At 38.6% G+C, this 18,507-nt stretch overlaps 1 protein-coding gene across 1 annotated transcript in view; it reads left to right on the forward strand.

Moving 5' to 3' along the window:
• Nucleotides 1–352: 352 nt before the first annotated feature.
• cntln (centlein, centrosomal protein) overlaps nucleotides 353–18,507 on the forward strand; it is a 113,949-nt gene continuing 95,794 nt past the window's right edge. The window contains exons 1-8 of the mRNA XM_055224223.1: nucleotides 353–439; nucleotides 4,513–4,601; nucleotides 7,383–7,467; nucleotides 10,457–10,588; nucleotides 11,396–11,575; nucleotides 13,001–13,134; nucleotides 14,838–15,000; nucleotides 15,800–16,021. Of these exons, the coding sequence (XP_055080198.1) occupies nucleotides 359–439; nucleotides 4,513–4,601; nucleotides 7,383–7,467; nucleotides 10,457–10,588; nucleotides 11,396–11,575; nucleotides 13,001–13,134; nucleotides 14,838–15,000; nucleotides 15,800–16,021 (1,086 nt within the window). The 5' untranslated portion in view covers nucleotides 353–358. The remainder of the gene's footprint in view (nucleotides 440–4,512; nucleotides 4,602–7,382; nucleotides 7,468–10,456; nucleotides 10,589–11,395; nucleotides 11,576–13,000; nucleotides 13,135–14,837; nucleotides 15,001–15,799; nucleotides 16,022–18,507) is intronic.

Consider the following 18,507-nt stretch of genomic DNA (forward strand, 5'->3'; position numbering starts at 1 on the left):
GCAAAAGACTCAGACGCTATATGTGTAAAAGATTCACTTTTAAGATGCTTGTATCAACGTGACCACGAGAAAAGTGCTTTCGTGAAGGCTGTCAGCGGAAAATGTGCTGATTTTACAAGTTTACGAGGAGTGGCTAAAGTTAGCTAACATCCTCTTCCCACATTTAAAGTTTAGCTACGGAACACCGAGTTATCTGAAGAAACAACATCATGGACAGGTAAGTGTTAGAGTTTTGTAACGCTACGCTATGTCTGACACATTTAATCTGAAACACTGCTGATTTACTGTATATTTGCTAATGACATTAACGTGTAATAAACTGATGTATTTTCCTGTTTCTATCCCCAGTCCCACTATAATGACACATGACAGTGACTCTCGGATCGTTGTTTTAGAGGAGCAGGTGAAGACTTTATCAGATGAGCTTACACAGTGCCAGGTGTGTATTATATAACCCTTAATAACTCAATAATAGCGTATGAATGAGGTAACCTGTATTTGTATCATTAATCAGTAAGTAAACAGTACTAGTGGCACTCCACAGGCTGTGCTATTGATTTTGTACTTGTGTCTAAAAATAATTAGTCTATTAGTCATTTCACCAAGACACATAATATGGTCTTTGACTGTAGTGACATTCAATATAGTATCTATCTGGTGTTGTGTGATGTGCATTGCTTACAAGGTAGGCTAATGGTTTTATCTGCATAATGGGTTGACTGGTTGCCTTTTGTAGCAGATCGATTTATTTCATATGCAGATTTAAACTGATACAGGCATTTTCAGTCATTTCAAAGTCTTACAGTTCTTCTTATTCTATGTTGCTAAATGAATATGTTTAGAAAGTATGTAGTCATGACCAGGGGTGGAAAGTAACTATTTACAAATAGTCATGTTGTTGTAACTGAGTAGATTGTTGGGTACATTTTGTGCAGTGTATAATTCTAACCATGTAATTATAATTAGTTGCATTTAAAATCACAGAAGTTTTGGAGTTCTGTACAGGTCCCAATTGTCCCAATCCACAGCTGTCTCACCTTTGTATCTGCTTCTTTCTAAACCCACTAACACAGCTCTGCCTCTCCTGCTCTGATTGGACAGACCTCAGAGAATATGCAAATTGTCATTTAAAATGACTAAATTCCGTTTTACGCTTTTTCAATGATCAAGTTTTGTATAAAATCCAAATCTAAAATGTGCTAAAAAGTAATTAGAGTATTATTTTTGTATGCGTACTACTTAATACTTAAAGTCAAATTTTGGCAGCAGTTCTTGTACTTGTAATTGAGTACATTATTAGCCATGTGACTGTGCTTTTATATATTCAGTCTTCTTTCCACTACTGGAAAAACATGACAAAAACATTATTATAAACAATATATTATCTAATGAGTGGCATAAAAGTTTCCATAAATAGCATTCAAATGTTCCATGGTAAGATGTAGAGACATGAAAGCACCATGACAGCCTTTACCTCCCCTCTCTCAGTGACTGTAGAGGTTGTCCCTGCGTGCTCACCACCAGGTGGTGCCTAAAAGCATGAGTGAGGTGAACTCAGCTCTCACTTTGCATATGCTCATGCTACTCATGCAGGTAGACAGCTGCTGTTCAACCACACCATTATGAGAAAGTAACACAGGACATGACATGTGGTATTTTTTTTCTTTAACAACACAAATCATTTTTACTTTATTTGTCATATTTTAAAAGCTAGGGTGGCAATATGTTTTTTGTCATGTAACATTATTTAAGAATTGTTTAAGTGTCATCTGCCTGTCAAAACATTCACAGATTTACAATTGGTTATGTCACATGACGCAAAGCACGCTCAACACACTTTCACTGTATACATTTGTTGAAAATACGGTCGCAGAGAGTTTTGTATTTCAAAATGTAAAACTAATAAGTCTAGAGATTTGTGCTCCAAAACATTGTACACACATAAATCAAACCTATGACAGTTTTGACAAAATCATGGCCTTTGTATTTTTACAAGCTATTGATAATTCAGTGTATAGTGGTCCCCCCACAGTCAAATTTTCATCTCTATAGTCTAAAAACTATCTGAGCAAAAAAATAGTAAACCCTACAAGCATAAAATATATATTTTTTTGTCAAACACCTATAGAAGTAACAATTTTATATCTACAATCGGTGCTTTTTTGTTCAGTGGAGGCAACAAGTGATATTTATACACCAAAATATTTTATAGAATAAGAAGATTCCAATATGTATTAGTATAAACCTGTGGGAAACACTGTAAATACATACTTTATATTAGGCGCTCTCTAACTGTCTTTTTTTACATTTTGATTCTCATTGTCACTTCAGTGGCATTTGTCCTGGTCCAGAGTTTGACACTTTAAGAGCACTGATGTTTTTAGTTTCCTTGTAATTGTCAGTTATCCCGCAGCCTCATAGTGAAGTCGAGCCCGTCCTTGGTGGTCTCATCATGGGAAGGCCATCAGTGATTCTGTCTATCTAATAGGACCTAAAGTCATGTACTGTACCATTTAAACCGTGGCATTTGAATATCATTGATGTCTTAAGTCTCTGGCACCATGTACTTCTGGACGACCATTAAGGAGAAAAAGGCTGATCTGTCGAGCAGCAAATGATCCTACTAGACTAGTGCTAATGTTATTAATATGTGGCTAGATTCCAGTGGCTCCCTCTTTGGTATGTTTAGCCCATGGTGTTTTAGTGTCTAGATTTTTTCAAATGAATAATTCAGCCATCATCAAACAGACATCCATCGCATGTTTTAAAGAGTGTATGGCAGATGAGAGGGCCTTGATGAGCCTGCCTGAACACGTGTGCACATGTGGGGTGTCTAATGGCAGCCAAAGGCCAGTCGGAGCCAGAGCTCCAGCTTTTTCAAGTTGCTGCTTAATTTGTTGGTTTGCTGTTTGGACGACTGATTTGGATGGACCCTTCGCTCTAACTGTGTACACACACAAATGCGTACTGACATGGGGATCCACGCTCCTCCACTTTGTATGTTGAGCTCATGGTCTTATCAAGGTCTGCTTCTGCCATTTGACTAAATAATTGATAAGACACTTTTGAAAAGGGGCTTAAGATTCATGTACTAATTGGAGACCAGTAGATTCCAGTGGGAGAGAGGACTTTTATCTTCTGATGATGTGAACATAATTTATCAGATAATTTTATATTAAGTCGATTTGGTATAATTCTGTCTTTTAATGTCAGAAAATGTACTTTTTAGATGTCCCTCATTAAATGTAATGTAGCTTAAAAATGTCTGAAAAAGCAGCGAGACAATTTGAATTGGAAATGTGTCAGGGGCATGGCGGATGCTGCTTGAGGATGACTCTCTCTGTCATCAGTTTGGAGTTTCTTTGGGGCTAGTTACTTTGGAGCGGCAGTGGAAAAACACATCTGGAGAGAGCAATTGATTAATAAGGAAAATGCAGCAAGCTCCAGTTTTGATTTGGACGGCGGCTCCCTGGTCATAAATAGTGCATAATGACAAGTGTCAATGCCTGCTCCCCTTGAGTCGAAGGTCACATCTCAGTGATGAAGATCCCCGTTAAGAGCGCCTTGTAATTAGAGAGGGCAGAGCAGATCAAAAATTATTTGTATAAGATCGTTAAATTATTGATTGCTGGCAGTTCTGTCTTATGCTAATGTCACCGAGAGCCCACTTTCATTTTTGTGGGCTTCTGGCTATATTCAGCTGTTTTTCTTATTTTACATTTCTTTATTTTTATACAAATGTATTCAGGATAGATATGGGCACACTAAATACATGTTAAAATTATGTTTATTTATTAGTTTGTATTCTTCTTCAATACATCGTCTGTCTCTTCAAGAGTTGGAGCTGGGTGTCAATTCCAGTAGCTACAGGCTCACTCTACTGTTCAGTCTCAATACTGGCACAATATTATGTGTGAGCAAAGATGGCTAATGCAGCAATAGCCATTCATTTGGAAAGTTCAATGTTAACGGTTGTTCCTGCCCAAACTAATGGGAGCTTTATAATAGCATGTAATAGGGCTTTATATAAGGCAGTGACGTACCAGTTTCCAGTCAGAGCTGAAGAAGCCACTTTGATGGGCGGCAAAATGTCTTCACTTGACAGAATAAAATTTTCTCTATACTGTGGAACCTACCTGGTAATGTAATAGAGCTGCACAACTATGGAAAATCGTGCCAATTGCGATTAAATTTATGAAATATGTTTAAAATGTAGAATTCTGTCCCAAGTTCACATTGTAAACAACTCCATGAGCGATAACTTTTGACTGAAATATGAACTGATAAACTAATACCTGAATCCCATACATTTTAGACAATGTTTTAGAGGTTTAAACTTCAGGTACAGGCAGCGTTTGTGATTTCAAAACAGCTCAAGCTCATTATATCCTGCTCAGTATATATAGAGGTGGGCTTCATTTCTTCATTTCTTCATAGATGATTCATATTGCAGCATCTTATTGGGTAAACATGTCATTTCCGTAATTAAATTGTTAAACTTTCGTTCCGCAGGCGGATAAGGAGTTTGTGTGGTCCCTATGGAAACGTCTACAAGTGGCCAATCCGGACTTGGCCCAGGCTGTCAGTTTGGTGGTGGAGCGGTGAGTACGTTCATCTCTCAAATTGCTACCTGAGAAAATTCCTTTATCTCAATGTGAGTCGGAGAAATATGTGTGAAAGTGGTAGCGGGGTGTTTAAGGCACTGCGGCCATTCTGCTGGGGGTTACCAGGGAATCTGGTGCCGATGCTGATTTAAGCCTGCTTATCCCCGGTCTACAGGTTCATCCACGGAAACCCCTTTAATGAAAACACTCGCCTCCGCTGCTCCCTTTCTGGACAGCTGATACTCTGCTGCCAAGCGCGCGTCTTTATCGGATAAATTGTGAGACGGAATATGACCTTTTTGCTGAGTGTCTAAGCTATACTCAAAACAGTGGCATGGGAACTTTCTGAGGAAAGCTGAGGGTTGGTCTTAAAGGACCTATATTATTCTATTTTCTGAACTATGTTATAATGTTATTTCCTCATCACAAACATACTTGGAGTTGTGTTTTGTTTCATTCACACATGTTTAATGCTCTGTTAACTTGAAAACTATCGCTTCATGACGTCACAACATGGAATAAACCTTTTTGAGCTTTGTAAATGTGCGACTTAAAATGTACAAGAAATACTATTTTACATTCAAATACTATTCAGTGCCACTTTTCTTTTAAATCTGAAAACAAATACTCCCTGGTAAGCGCTCTCATACCCCTAGGGGTCCCCGTACCCCTGGTTGGAAAACATTGACTGACAACCAGGTGACAGACCCCACCAGAAAAGTTACATAGTGCACCTTTTAAACAATTGATTCTAACTTTCATTCAAACATGACATAACTAGGCCTGTCACGATAATTGCTATATCAACTTACTGTTCAATATATGAAATCTGAAAGTATTTATCTTGGAGCACAGTATTTATCGCAAGTACAATTTATTTGGAACAATTGGAAGATTTGGGACATTTTTGTAGATGTGAGCTGTAAAAAGTTGAATAAGTGACTTCTATGGCAAATTATTGGTTCTATCTGTTACAGTTGATACGTTTTAATGACACTGTCTGTTTAAATGTATTATCTTGCTTTATTGTTATTGAGTCAGTTGGATAAAGTGGTTTCAGTATTATCATTTATCACAATATCTCTCTGGAGCAATATGTTGTGCTTCAAAATGTGTTATTATGACAGGCCTAGATGTAATTTTAAACTAATGTAACTTATTCCATTTTATTGGAACAGAATTCAGCAGAATGCCATAGTGAATTATTTACATTAGATTTGGATTTTATAACCTAGATTAAAGATTGATGGTTTGATTCCCACGCCTAGTATTGTGCACTGATGTTGAGTCATTGCTTGCCTTCGTGTGAATGAGTCTGTGAATTTGTGAACAGTGTTGGTTTGAGGCCCATTGCGAATAGTGGTTGCTGAAAACACATAAACCCCAAAAACATTTAGGGCTGTATGCCTTTAGCTGATTAATCGACAGTAGGTCAGTTGGTAGAATGTTTGTCCACTAATCTGAAGGTTGGCGGTTCGATTCCCACTCTTGACATAAACATCACTGGTACAGCGATCCTACATTTTAGTAATCCAATAATGATTTTACTGGAATGCCATAAAGACATTGTTAAAAACTATGCATACAGAGAATTACTAATTATCATGTCTTGTAATTGCAGTTTGGGTCTGAAAATGGTTAGATCATCACAGAGATACAAGATTGCTCACACCATTCTCCCTTTATTCCATTAATTGATGAACACGACTTGTCTGAACCATTTCTTTAGCTGACTACAACAGCCCTTCAAACTTTGCACCGACAGCAGATACTTGGAACACTTTTCTTAGTAGCATGAGAGAATACCTAGTCGTCAGTACTCCTCTCTCAGTCCCTCTGCTCCTTCCCTACATTCCGGGCCCCTCAGGAAGCCCATCAAAAGTGCGCGAGCAGAGGGAACACGCGCCCAGAGAGTGTAGGTGCAACGTATCACCTGATGCACACGAGGATATTGACATGGTAATTGTGTCGACTCCAGTCAAGCGCCGGCCCCCACCGGGACCCTCCACCCTGCGACCCCTCCCTTTCCCGGGCCGCTCTTGTACAGTGATTGGTTGGATGCTCAGGACATGGCGAATACAGCCCCAATGTACAAGAAAATGTAGTTCCTCCGCCCCTCCTCCGGGACCCCCACGTACTTATTTCAGTGTATGCCAGGGGAAGGGGCGGGTGATCAAGAGGCAGAGACAAGAGGAAAGGTCCCGCGGATGGGAGGTGTAAGTGATGAGCGCTGCTGGGATGGTGGGCCCAATGGGACATATGTGGTAGAAACAAACAGGTCCCATAACGTGGCTCTGTTTTTGTCTCCCTAAAAGTTTAGCATGATAAAAGAGGAGCTAGCAAGGGCTTAGCGCTGATGTGGGAGTAGTCATCTTTCACTGTAGCTTTCTCAGTGTAGTTCTTAGTGAAAAATAATCACATAGTATTTACATTTAAATGACATGTTAAGTTGAAAGTAATATTTTAACAATGCAAGAATTAGCGGATGACAAACTTCAGAATTCTGGTTACCACAATCTTAATTATCTTAAAAGTAAATGATGTATATTTTAATCCAATGGTTGGTGTTGTTTGCCTTCTTGTAGTACACATCTGTCTCCAGTACATAACCACACTGTCAATAACTGTTGTTCTTTGTTCTAGTTTGATGACATCTTTAGTGCTCTTATTAATAACTATTTTATATTCAGGCTATTATAAAGGTACAAATACACTCAAAACAGTTCCTCATGTGTTGACAAATATTTTGCATGTAACCTTGTGTTTTCTGTTCTCTAGAGAAAAGCACAAGGCTGAGATGAAGGACAGGAAGGTGCTGGAGATCCTGCAGTCCAAGGACTTCAGAATCCAAGAGCTGGAGCAGGTACTCTTTGGACCTATGATGGAAAAAATACAAAAAATTGTACTTAAGTAAGAACAAAACCTAACATGGCTAAAGTGGACTTAAGTACAACAGCACTGCAGCCAAAATGGTAAAAAGTACTACTCAGAGTACCAGTTACTAGTTACTTTTGACTGCACTTTTAGGAGTTTTTTGTTATCAGACTTTTATCCAAAACTTGATTAGTTTAACTGTTAAAGTGATAATATAAACCATGATCCACATTATCTCTGTCCAGTCAGATCAGGCAATGAAGTGTTATGTCTGTTTGTTTTTGGAATTTATAAGTGCCAGTGCTTTTCTGCTTCATATAAAAACGAAATGTTGTGTGCAGCCTAATCAGCACGACAAGACTTTTTAAGCCCATAGCAAACAATAATGGCACGAATGATGCCGTTTCCCCCACATCCTCCTCCCTTACCAAAGTCTCTTTCATTAGCATCCCTCAACCAGACTGTACTTAATGAGACTGGCAGCAGTAAAGTCATGAGGTTGCCAGTATTTTCCCCTCTTTAGTTAGCTAAACACCACTGAAGCACTTTATGAAGCCTGGATGCCTAATAGGTTGTAGACTTATGCATAGTTTATGTGCAGTATAAAATAAAACTCACTTTTAGCTCTTCCAGTTGGTTATGTTTTGCTAGCACTGAATATTCTTTTATTACAAGTTTTGTGGGATCTGAAAAATTCTAAAATGTAATTCAAAATATTAAAATATGGCTTGTGACCTTTTAGTCAAAACATCTTATTTATGATTATGGAGATATAATATACATGCAAACTTGTTTCACATTCTCTATGAAAATGTAGTTTGGCCATTGGTATCTATCAGTAGAAAACAACACTGTATACAATGATACTTATACTGTATATTTATTTATTTAGTTATTTAGGGACTTCTTGATAATATCTCACTTGTTTGTTGTACTTTGATATGGGAACTTTTAACACAAGATCTCATAATTGTCTACGTCTAAAAACTGGCCACACTAGAACTGTAATAATACAAAAAGCTTCTTTTGCCACAAATACACTTTAATATTCTGGTGATAAGTATTTATAATCACACCTGCTCCTGTTTTTAATGGACCTTTGTGGTTATTTGTTTTGTTTGGTTTTGTTTGTTTTGTGCTGTGTTGTAACAGGGTGCTCGTGGTACTCTCCTGCTCCATTTTTTTTATGTATACAGAGCCCAATGATTCAACTCTTGGAAGTTAAAAAAAAAAAACAATATTGAAAGACAAAATCCAAAATTATAAGGTATGTTTTTGACATATCATGCAGCCCTGATTAATAGTGACGCACTATACACTTAACTTTTGATGGTTGTGAATAGGCCTGTCACAGTAACAAATTTAGAAGCGCGATATATTACTGTAAATATAGACAATAAACGATAATATTGAACCCAAATCCTAAAGCAGAATTATCCCCCAAAATCTTTTCTAAATGTACTAGATTGTATCTATAATGAATCATAGAAGTAATTTATTCAAACATCTACAGCTCAAATCTCAACATACTGCAAAAACAAAACATAACAATATCCCACTACTGCAAAGAAAAGTACCCTTGATAAGTATTGACAGCCAAAAAATATTGTTCCATTTATCATGTACTGAACGAGGCCTAGTTGTGAAACGCTTCTGGTTAGAACTTTAAAATCCATAATAATTGGATCAGCGCGTAGTACAAATAATAATATAATTCCATTACATAATTCAAGTAATGCATTCCTGCCTGGTAATGATTCAGTATCATCGAAGATGTCAAATGAATATCTCCGTCCATGATGTGTTTTTCCACATTATATTGTATCCCTTGCTATTCCGTTTCATTTTTGTAACATAATTAGCTTTCATTTTGAATCGCACTGGGAATTTTCCGAATGCTAATCTTTCTGTCCTAGACCTCTTAACTTCCTGGAACTCCCCCCCCCATTCCTCTCGTCTATCAACTGAGCCTCAAATTGTACTCGCCTACCTCATTATCAACGTTTGAATTTATTTTCTGCTCGCCTGTATAAATCTCTATTAAAGCCCCTCTGTTCTTAGCACGGCGAGCGCAGAGTACAGTGGAACGCTAAATCTGCTATCTGGGTATATCGTGTGATTTTCCCCCCCATACAATTAATTGCATCCCAGAGCACAGCTTTATTTGAGAGGAGGGTGTACCCAAAGAAGGCTTCGGATTACGAGCCAATGCTGAACCCCAGGTGAGACTGAGGAAAGAGGCCAGTCTCTGCCTACTATGGCCACTTCTGCTGCCAAAAACAATGTATAGTGAAATATGAATATGCTGGCCTGGAGTTGAATAAACACAGAGTTGTATAGGGGTAACGGATTTGTAATGATAGCTGAGTGTTAGTTTGATCATTCCTCTGATAGTGGTAGTGCTGGTAACAGGGCTGAACAAGACTTTTGTGTTGTTTTTTCCAAGTATAGTGATTGCAGTTAGATATTGGATTTAAATAGTGATCAAATTTCATACATCTCCTGGAGAATTCATCTTTGGAGATAGAACTTAACTAATACAAGAATCCCATGTATTCAGAACATGTTTTTGAGCACTGGACTACAAAGATGGCACTTTTTTCTGTATAATGTGTACAAACATGGCTAATGACGCACATGAAACAAAAAAATGGGTCTACTGTACAGAAAGGGTCCCCTCTAAAATTTGGTAGCAATATGCATTTTCCATAAATTTGGCCAATTCATTTCTAAATATGCCTGATATTTCTCTATTGGACAACAAAAATTAGTGACACATCCATAAAAAAGTAATATTATCCATGGTATTTTTACATTTTAGCTATGCATTGAATTTAGCTGGTTTCTTTGTATGTTCCTCTCCTAACCCTAACCCTTACATTCACAGAGTAGACACATTCAGGAAAAACATTTTCCATATTTTTTGACATTGTATTTTAAGTTGTTTGTTTTTCTGTATGTCTGTGTTTGTCCTGCAGAAGGTAGCGGTGCAGCAACAGGAGCTGAGCAGCCTCGTACAGAAGGGTCTGACAGCGGAGGAGAGCGCTGTAATGAAGAACCAAGTCACAGCTCTGCAAGAACAACTGGATGCCCATAGCCAGGAGCTCATGGTGGGTGAAACAAATGCTCTGTGACAGTGTGAGCCACGGTCCCGGTGACACCAAACCCGACAAGTCCCCCTCGGCCATAGCCACGGGCGCTTCAATGATTTAAGGAGCTCATAGCCTCTGCAGCACACGGCATCACTGTCTTCTGCCTTTTCACCCTGTCTCTGCTCTACCTCTGTCTCACACTGACAACAGAGAATACCTAACAGCTGGAGAAGTGTGTGTGTGCATGTGAAGGAGAGGGAGGAAAGCAGGTTGTTAACTTGTAGATAAATACTTAATGACTCTTTCGGTAGCAGAAGTGCGTGTGATGGTGTGGCCTCTGCCTAATTATACTTAGATGGGACTTGGTTATGATTAATTGATAAAGGAGCGGTCCTTACATGGTCTTAGTACGGTCTCATGGAGGGAAATGGTGGGGGACAGCTTCAAAGCAGAGCAGGCCTGAGTCTAATGGGTCTTGCAGAAGCTGCATTCTCATTAGGAGGCTGTCATTAAAGCAGACAGACTGGCCCCTGTACCTGCGTGAGCCTGGCTCCTGCAGCATGTGTCTGTGTGCACCGGCCAACATCAGGCCATAAGGGGCCCGTCACACAGTCATACAGCACAGGTGACCTTGGCCAATCAGGGGCCCATGCAGCGGCCTCCCACTACAAACTCCATCCACTCTTTACATATTCATCTCACCCACTGCCTGCCAGGTTATTTTTCTTTTTTCACTGGTGAATCTTTTTTGTTCCAAAATCTTTTTTGTACCCATTGTTTATTTGGCCCATGTGACCCCCATCCTCACGCACGTATCTTCTCCAGGAAATGAAGAGCGAGTGTAAAAGGCAGAGGGAGGAGGATCAGCGGGTGGTGCACGCTCTGGAGGAGAAGAAAGAGGGATTAGAGACCTGCTGTGCTGCCCTGCGAGCTGACCTAGAGGAGAGGGAGAGACAAGCCAGCGCCCAATGGGAGCACAGGGACTCTGCCCAGGAAAAAGTCAAGGTATGGACAGAGGGACGAGCAGGATACCTGTTGTCTTCATTTATACAGCAGCAACTAATCACTGTTACACTGTATATTTACAAGCTTCTCATTTATTAAAAAAATATGTTCATTATATATGTATTTTTAAATTAATTAGTACAGATAAGTAGTATAGTATAGTATTGATAGTAGTAAAGTATTTCTGTACTCTTCACTTTATTATAAATACTTTTTATATTTGGTATGCTTCATGGTAATAACAATTTCTCAACACAAGTTGATATGTATTCTGCTTTTAGTCCTCTTTTTCAACTCTTTGCCAATGCTGAAGTCCCAGGATAAAGATGTGGTAGCAGAATCTTACATTTGTACCCTTGGAAACCAATCTGTAGAAAAGATCCTTACTTTAGTCCAGTCGAGGTGAGGGGAAGTGCTGAATAAGTCAGTGCTGCAAAGTAATTACACACGAACAGTGACCAGCAGTACTCTCTGCATATCCATCAGCCTACGACACCTGACCGGTTCTGCTTTTTCAGATAGAGATTACAATTAAAAATGTTATTTCGAACAATGGAGAACCCTGTCTTCATTATTACTTCATTATTACTGTGTACCCTAGTATGTATCTTGCATTTTAGTATATTGTATTAGTGATAAAGCCAAAGTTACATCTGTCAACTGGACGTTTCAACAGAACTGAAGAAGCGGCTTGGATGAGCAGCGAAACGTCTTCACTCCTGCAACTTTTTGTCCAGTTGACAGATTTAAGTTTGATTTTTATGATGGATCAGACCTGGATGACTGAGAGATTACACAGATATATTGTATTAGCAAACATTTAAAAATAAAATCATGTATGCAATGTATTTTACAGATATTACATTTGTGGATAATCTGTTTGGACTCATATGACTTGAATTATTTCATAACAATAATCAAATGTTATTGTTGCTACACTGCTGTGCTTAATAGATACTTTAAATACAATGCTATGAGCTTAACAAGTTATTCAATACAAATATATAAGAATACATTGAATAATTCCAATCTTGGTAAAAATAAATAAATATAAAATAATTAAGTTGTTCTTGACCCGGTGGACTGCAGTAAATACTGGAACACATAGATACAATTAATAATACATTTTATTTAATAGGTGCTTTTCTAGACACTCAAGTCTGCTTTACAACAATAAACAAATACTAAAGCATTCATATACAACAATTTTAAAAGCATACAGTGAAAGAATACAGTTAAAATGGGACAGTGCAGCTATGAAAACACATGGGTTTTCAGTTTGGATTTGACATGTGGGAGTCGGTGTTTCGGACTTTATTTTTACTTTATAATTTTATGATTTAAAAGTAAAGTGCTCGTAAATTCTGCTTTGTGTCTTGCTAGTAGTATAAAATATGTTTTTGAAAACTTTGATGTCTTGACCAGGAGCTGGAGGCGGAGCTGCACAGGACCTGGCAGGAGCTCTCCACCTTGCAGAGCCACAGCGGCAGTTTGGCAGCCCAGCTCTCTGCCAAAGACCGGGAACTGATGACAAAAGAGGCCCAACTCACTCAAATCCGGTCAGCCAACTTCTGCCCTGACAACGACGGGCCTTTCTCCATTTGTAACGTCAACTATATCAGAAGTAGGACTGTGACTTATCAAATTTTAGTGTTGTGATTATATTAATGGCGGTCCAATTCTTCATTTTCTTTCTTTTGTTACTTTACTGTAACATGTTAGTGTTGTCTTTTTACTAAAACTTTAAGGAATAGACTGGGAACTCGATTCCAATAGCACAATAATACTTTTATATTCCCATGTGGCCTTATGTCTATCTACGTTCAGTCGTCCAGGTAGGTTCTGTAGTGGTCCAGCAGCGTCTATGTAGTTCTGATACAGCTCAAGATCATTCTAAAGCTATTCAGGAAAGATTCATTTCTGTCCTGTGACTTTTTTAGTATTGTCACCTGCTCAAACGAATATCTAGTTTCGAATACAAATTTTAGTATTGATTAGTATCAATTGTCGATTCTTTTGACAACTAGTTACAGTATCTGACCTGGTTTATGAAATCAAACTTTCTGAATGCTGAAGTAATGTTGCCAAAAGAAACAGCACTTTACATGAATTGTGGCTTTTTAAAATGATGTCACGATGATTATATTTTACTCCTTACGATTATATTGTGCTCTGTATAAACACGATCGATTAACCAAACAATCTTGACATCCCTAATCAGAAGTAATCTTGGCTGTAGCTGTAGACTGAATGCAGGAGATGGTATATTTCACACTATGCTGCGAGGCTTGAGGGTGACACAGATTTCTTCCACTCCGGCTCACCTAAAGCCACTTGATAAGCCCTGCATAGTGGATGTGTTTTAAAGGAGGGAGGAAAGGGAAACGGGGCAGGCTTTGGCTAAGCTTTAGTCGATATGATAAAAACTGTGAGAACCGTTGGGGTCTTAGCGGTAATCTCAACCTTTTTTAACTACTTTTCTGTTTTAATGCCACTGGAACTTTGACATGTTAGTCACACCTCGACTGGAGACCGATCTGAAAGGGTTTAAAGTGGGGATTAAAGATGTCCTGAGAAGTTAGCGAGACGACTGGAATATGAAAAATTGAAATGTGTGCTGATAAAGAATTTGAGAATTGATTGCACCTCCTATTGCTGGGTCTCAGATAACGTCACAACATTCATAATGTAATACAAATGTAATATTATTTTGACTTTAGTTTCGGAAACCCAAACATTTTTCTTTGAGTGAATTACAATCTAATCAGTGGAGCTGGAAAATCACAATCAAAACAAAATCGCAAATGTTCCGGTCACAGTAAAAAAAATCCAATTAACATATTTTCCTCTGAAAACAGTTAAATATCCTGGTTAATTATGTGTGAATCCTGCTAAGCTATAATTTAGACCTCTACAAAATGTCACTTGTCACTTTAGGAGGGACACTTACTTTTATTATTATTATCTGAAATGTTGATGCTACTGGACTTGTTTAAAATGTGCACTCCAGCTAAAAATGTTATTGCTGGGTTTCAGATGACATCATAACATTCTATAGACCAATAATTTTTAATACATATGAGGGACAGCAAAATGAATATTGTTAAAATGCAGATTCTTCTTGTACTACAGCTAGTCAGTGGGTCAATTATAGAAATGATGGTTCAACTAGAGAACCTCTTTACTTGAAATAAATACAGCTGATAGTGAATTGTTGTCTCTCTGTAAATAAAAGTTCCACTAATGCTTTTGTGTTCTGCAGGAAAGAATGTGCAGAAGTGCAGGCCCTGTACAGACAAAGTGCAGAGCATGCGGCGGATCAAAGTCACCTGATCCGACAACTAGAGGGCCTCAACCTGGACACACAGCGAGTCATGCGGAACCAAGAGGAGGCGCACAATGCAGATGCTACTTCTTATCAAATGGTATTCACAAGTTTATCAATCTACACTTCTGTCATTGGAAAAGTTACCATTCGTTTTTACACTCCTCATCTCAGTTTCCCTTGTATTGGGCAAAATTACCAGGACCAGCATATTGATGGTTTTCATTTTCTAGAATGTGATAATGTTATACTACTACTACTACTACGATGGGAGGCAAGAGCCAGTTCGATTATGTCAAATAGCTCAGTTGGTTTGTCCACTGATCCGAAGGTTGATCTGAAGGCTGACGGTTCGAATCCTGCTCTTGATGTAGGTGACATCATAGGTTGAGTGGTCAGATCCACTGACCCACAGGCTGATGGAGCAATTCCAGCTCTCACAAATAAACACTGTTATTGTGTCCTTGGGCAAGACACGACACAGCTTTTCCCCCAGGGTCTGCGTACACTGGTGTATGAGTGTGTGGGAATGGGTGAATGGTTCCTTAATGGTTCCTTAAAGAGCTTTAAGTGCCTTGAAGGTGGGAAAGCGCTGTATAAAAATGTGACCATTGACCATTGAAATACTCCAGAACCTTCTGGCCCCATCTTTATTAAATATTACTGATCTGTAGAATGTTGTAATGTCAATAAATATATTCATATTATGCATACAACATAACCATCAAAAAAATGAAAAATACAACACATACAATTCACATTATGAGGTAGTTTACACATTGTATACCTTTTTTAAACCTTGAAGTGGTGTTTAATGAAACTGTATATGTAAAGTGCTTTTTGACGCCCACTCTTTTGTTTCCCCCTATTTACTCTGTTCTCTTCTATATGTTACACAGTTGTACACAAAGCTGAGCCAGAGCTACCAGGCCCTTGTCTCCAGTGAGGCCCAGCTCCGACAGAATCACCAGGAGCTCAGTGACCAGTTAGCTCAGAAAGACCAGCAGCTCCACCAAATACAGTCCCAGATACTACAACTGCAGCAAGCCCAGACTGCACCACAGCTCCCCCCACAAACTCCACACACCGTTCCTTCTCCCAACAGGCAGACCAACTTTAAGGTGAGTGCTCTGCATTGGCGTCCTTAAGCATCTCGCCTACGGAGGGCACTCTCTTTTTTTTATTAAACGCTTTGCTAACTTGAGGCTAAGTAGTGTTTTTATAATGCCTGCTGTCTGTCAAACTTTGACATAGATTTGTGTGGGTATAGAAATGGTTATGCAAGAGTTATTTATACAATAAAATGTGGCTATGCGCTCTCTATAACCTATGCATGTTCTTTTCCGTAATGTCATGACCTCGCTGTCAATCATAAAGAGGAGGCTTGTGTCTAATTGTCCCGAGGTTGAGTAAATGTGATATGTAGGTGGATGAGAGCTCTGTAGACTTGTAACTGACAAGCCTCAGCGTGGAATGTAGTGGTAGTCTATAACTAAGCATCACTGGCTCAGCTCTGGCCTATCACCCTTGATCTGTGTACCTCTTTTAACACCCGTGTCTTTCATGTCATTTTTCTGATCTTTCCTTACATTGGGTAAACACGACTTGGTTACATGCTGCTCTCTTCACCTCCGCCTATGCACCTGGCCTGGTACAGCTCAAAGGGAGTAATTGATGGTACAAGATGAGAATTGATATAATGGGCGTCATGAAAAGGTCTCTTGATGTCTTAAATATAGAGTTAGAGGTACAGTTCCGAGTCCAAGCTCCAAACCTTTGAACCCCAAGGCTGAGCGTGTGTAGAATATATTTAACACCAGAGCTGCAGTGTAAGTGGCCTTTAATAGCTTCAAATGAGGTGCTTCTCAGACCACACAGTGTCAGAGACAGTCAGGAGCGGGAACAGTAACGGGAGCTCCAGAGCCACGCGACCTCATTCCATCAAAGTGCAATATGGTTTACTCTACTCCTACTACCCCGCCACACATTTTTTATGGAAATGAGTATTATTAGTATTAACATTTTATAAAACACTGTAGAATGAAATGTAAGTTATGGATTGTATAAGATAATGTTTTGTTTTTACTGTGTTTTGGAGTATAGTTGCCTGGGATCCAGAATACACACTTTTACAATATTTTACGAAGGTGTGAGTCAGTGAGTCACTGGTGAATCTCCCTGTTTTCAAATGGCTGTGATTGACAGGTGTATTAGCCAATCCGTTTTTATCGGAAATAATAAAGGAATATCACAGGGGGCTGAAAAACATCAGTGAGCGAAGCACTAAATTCCGTTAATCTGAGGTGAAATACATTTTCTTTGTAAATCATAGGTGACCAATGAGCTCCTTCGTTTCACATGTGTCACTGAAAAAAACAGATCTGATTGATTGATCACGTTTGACCGGGCTTGAGATGCAAGGGGGGATGTGGGAACCAGACTGATATCAATCTGTGTAAAAAAAAATACAGAGAGATATCATTCTAGATTTGTCAGACCAAGAGTCTAGTAGTGAATTTATTAATTTTTTTCATTTTAATTTAATGGAGACAGGCAATAGGCAAGACAAGGTACTTTTATTTGTATAGCACAATTCAAAGTGCTTTACAGAATAAGAAAGGCATTAAAATCACACTACAAACAAATAAAAAACATAAAAAAATAATCATAAAATTAACATGCATCTGTGTCATTTGACATGACTACAGTCTAATTTCTCCTTCCAAAGTCTGAACTTTGCCCCAATCCACCATGCTTTTATTGACAGAGGATTGGCTGTAGACCTCCATTTAAAAATCCAAATTGATTATCGACAATTCTAAATGATTGGATCTTCATTAGATTGACATTCAATTAACTGCTCAACTCTATGCCAATGCCACATTTTGCATGTAGAGCTTGTGGCGTGGATACCTACCACATACCAAATATGTCTTGACTATATTACCCACAATGCCATAAGTGCTTTAGGAGCTGAGAATTACCCGTGCATGTACTCTGTATTTAGTCACCAACTAAAAACAACATTTGCGTTTCTCCTTCCGCTGCATGTGCCAATTGTTTAATTTGTTTGTCTGATGTGTTCTGACAGCGCTGCCCTCAGACTGTGGAAGTTTAAAGATATCAGCTCAAATGTTAAGTGAGCTACAATGGCTCCGTCTCACTTAACCCTGTTCATTTAGCCGGCGGTGAAACATAAATGGATCACTTAGCCGGTAATTAAATACAGTACTGCAGTGTTTCTCCAGTAATTAATACAACATTTAGCCGGGATGCTGTTGGCCCTGTGTGTGTGTGCGTGCGCGTGTGTGTGGTAAGAATGGACCGTGAAGATTGTATGCGTTCAATATATACAGTCAGTGGCCCCAGTATTCGATACACAACTAACCAAATTTGACTGTATTCTTTTTTTTTTTTTGGTTATCCTGTAACAAAATTTCTTGATTAACTTATATAAAACTCAGCTCGATTTTTTTATTTATTTATAACATACTTGTCATTAATATAGTTCTACAAAATCTCCTGTCTCCTTTACCATATCAATATTATCACCCTGATCAGTTTTTCTTGTTGATTAGTATCTGGGTTTTGATGTGCAGTTTGCGTC

Source organism: Periophthalmus magnuspinnatus, chromosome 1 (assembly GCF_009829125.3).
Source record: "Periophthalmus magnuspinnatus isolate fPerMag1 chromosome 1, fPerMag1.2.pri, whole genome shotgun sequence".
NCBI classification, from domain to species: Eukaryota; Metazoa; Chordata; class Actinopteri; order Gobiiformes; family Gobiidae; genus Periophthalmus; species Periophthalmus magnuspinnatus.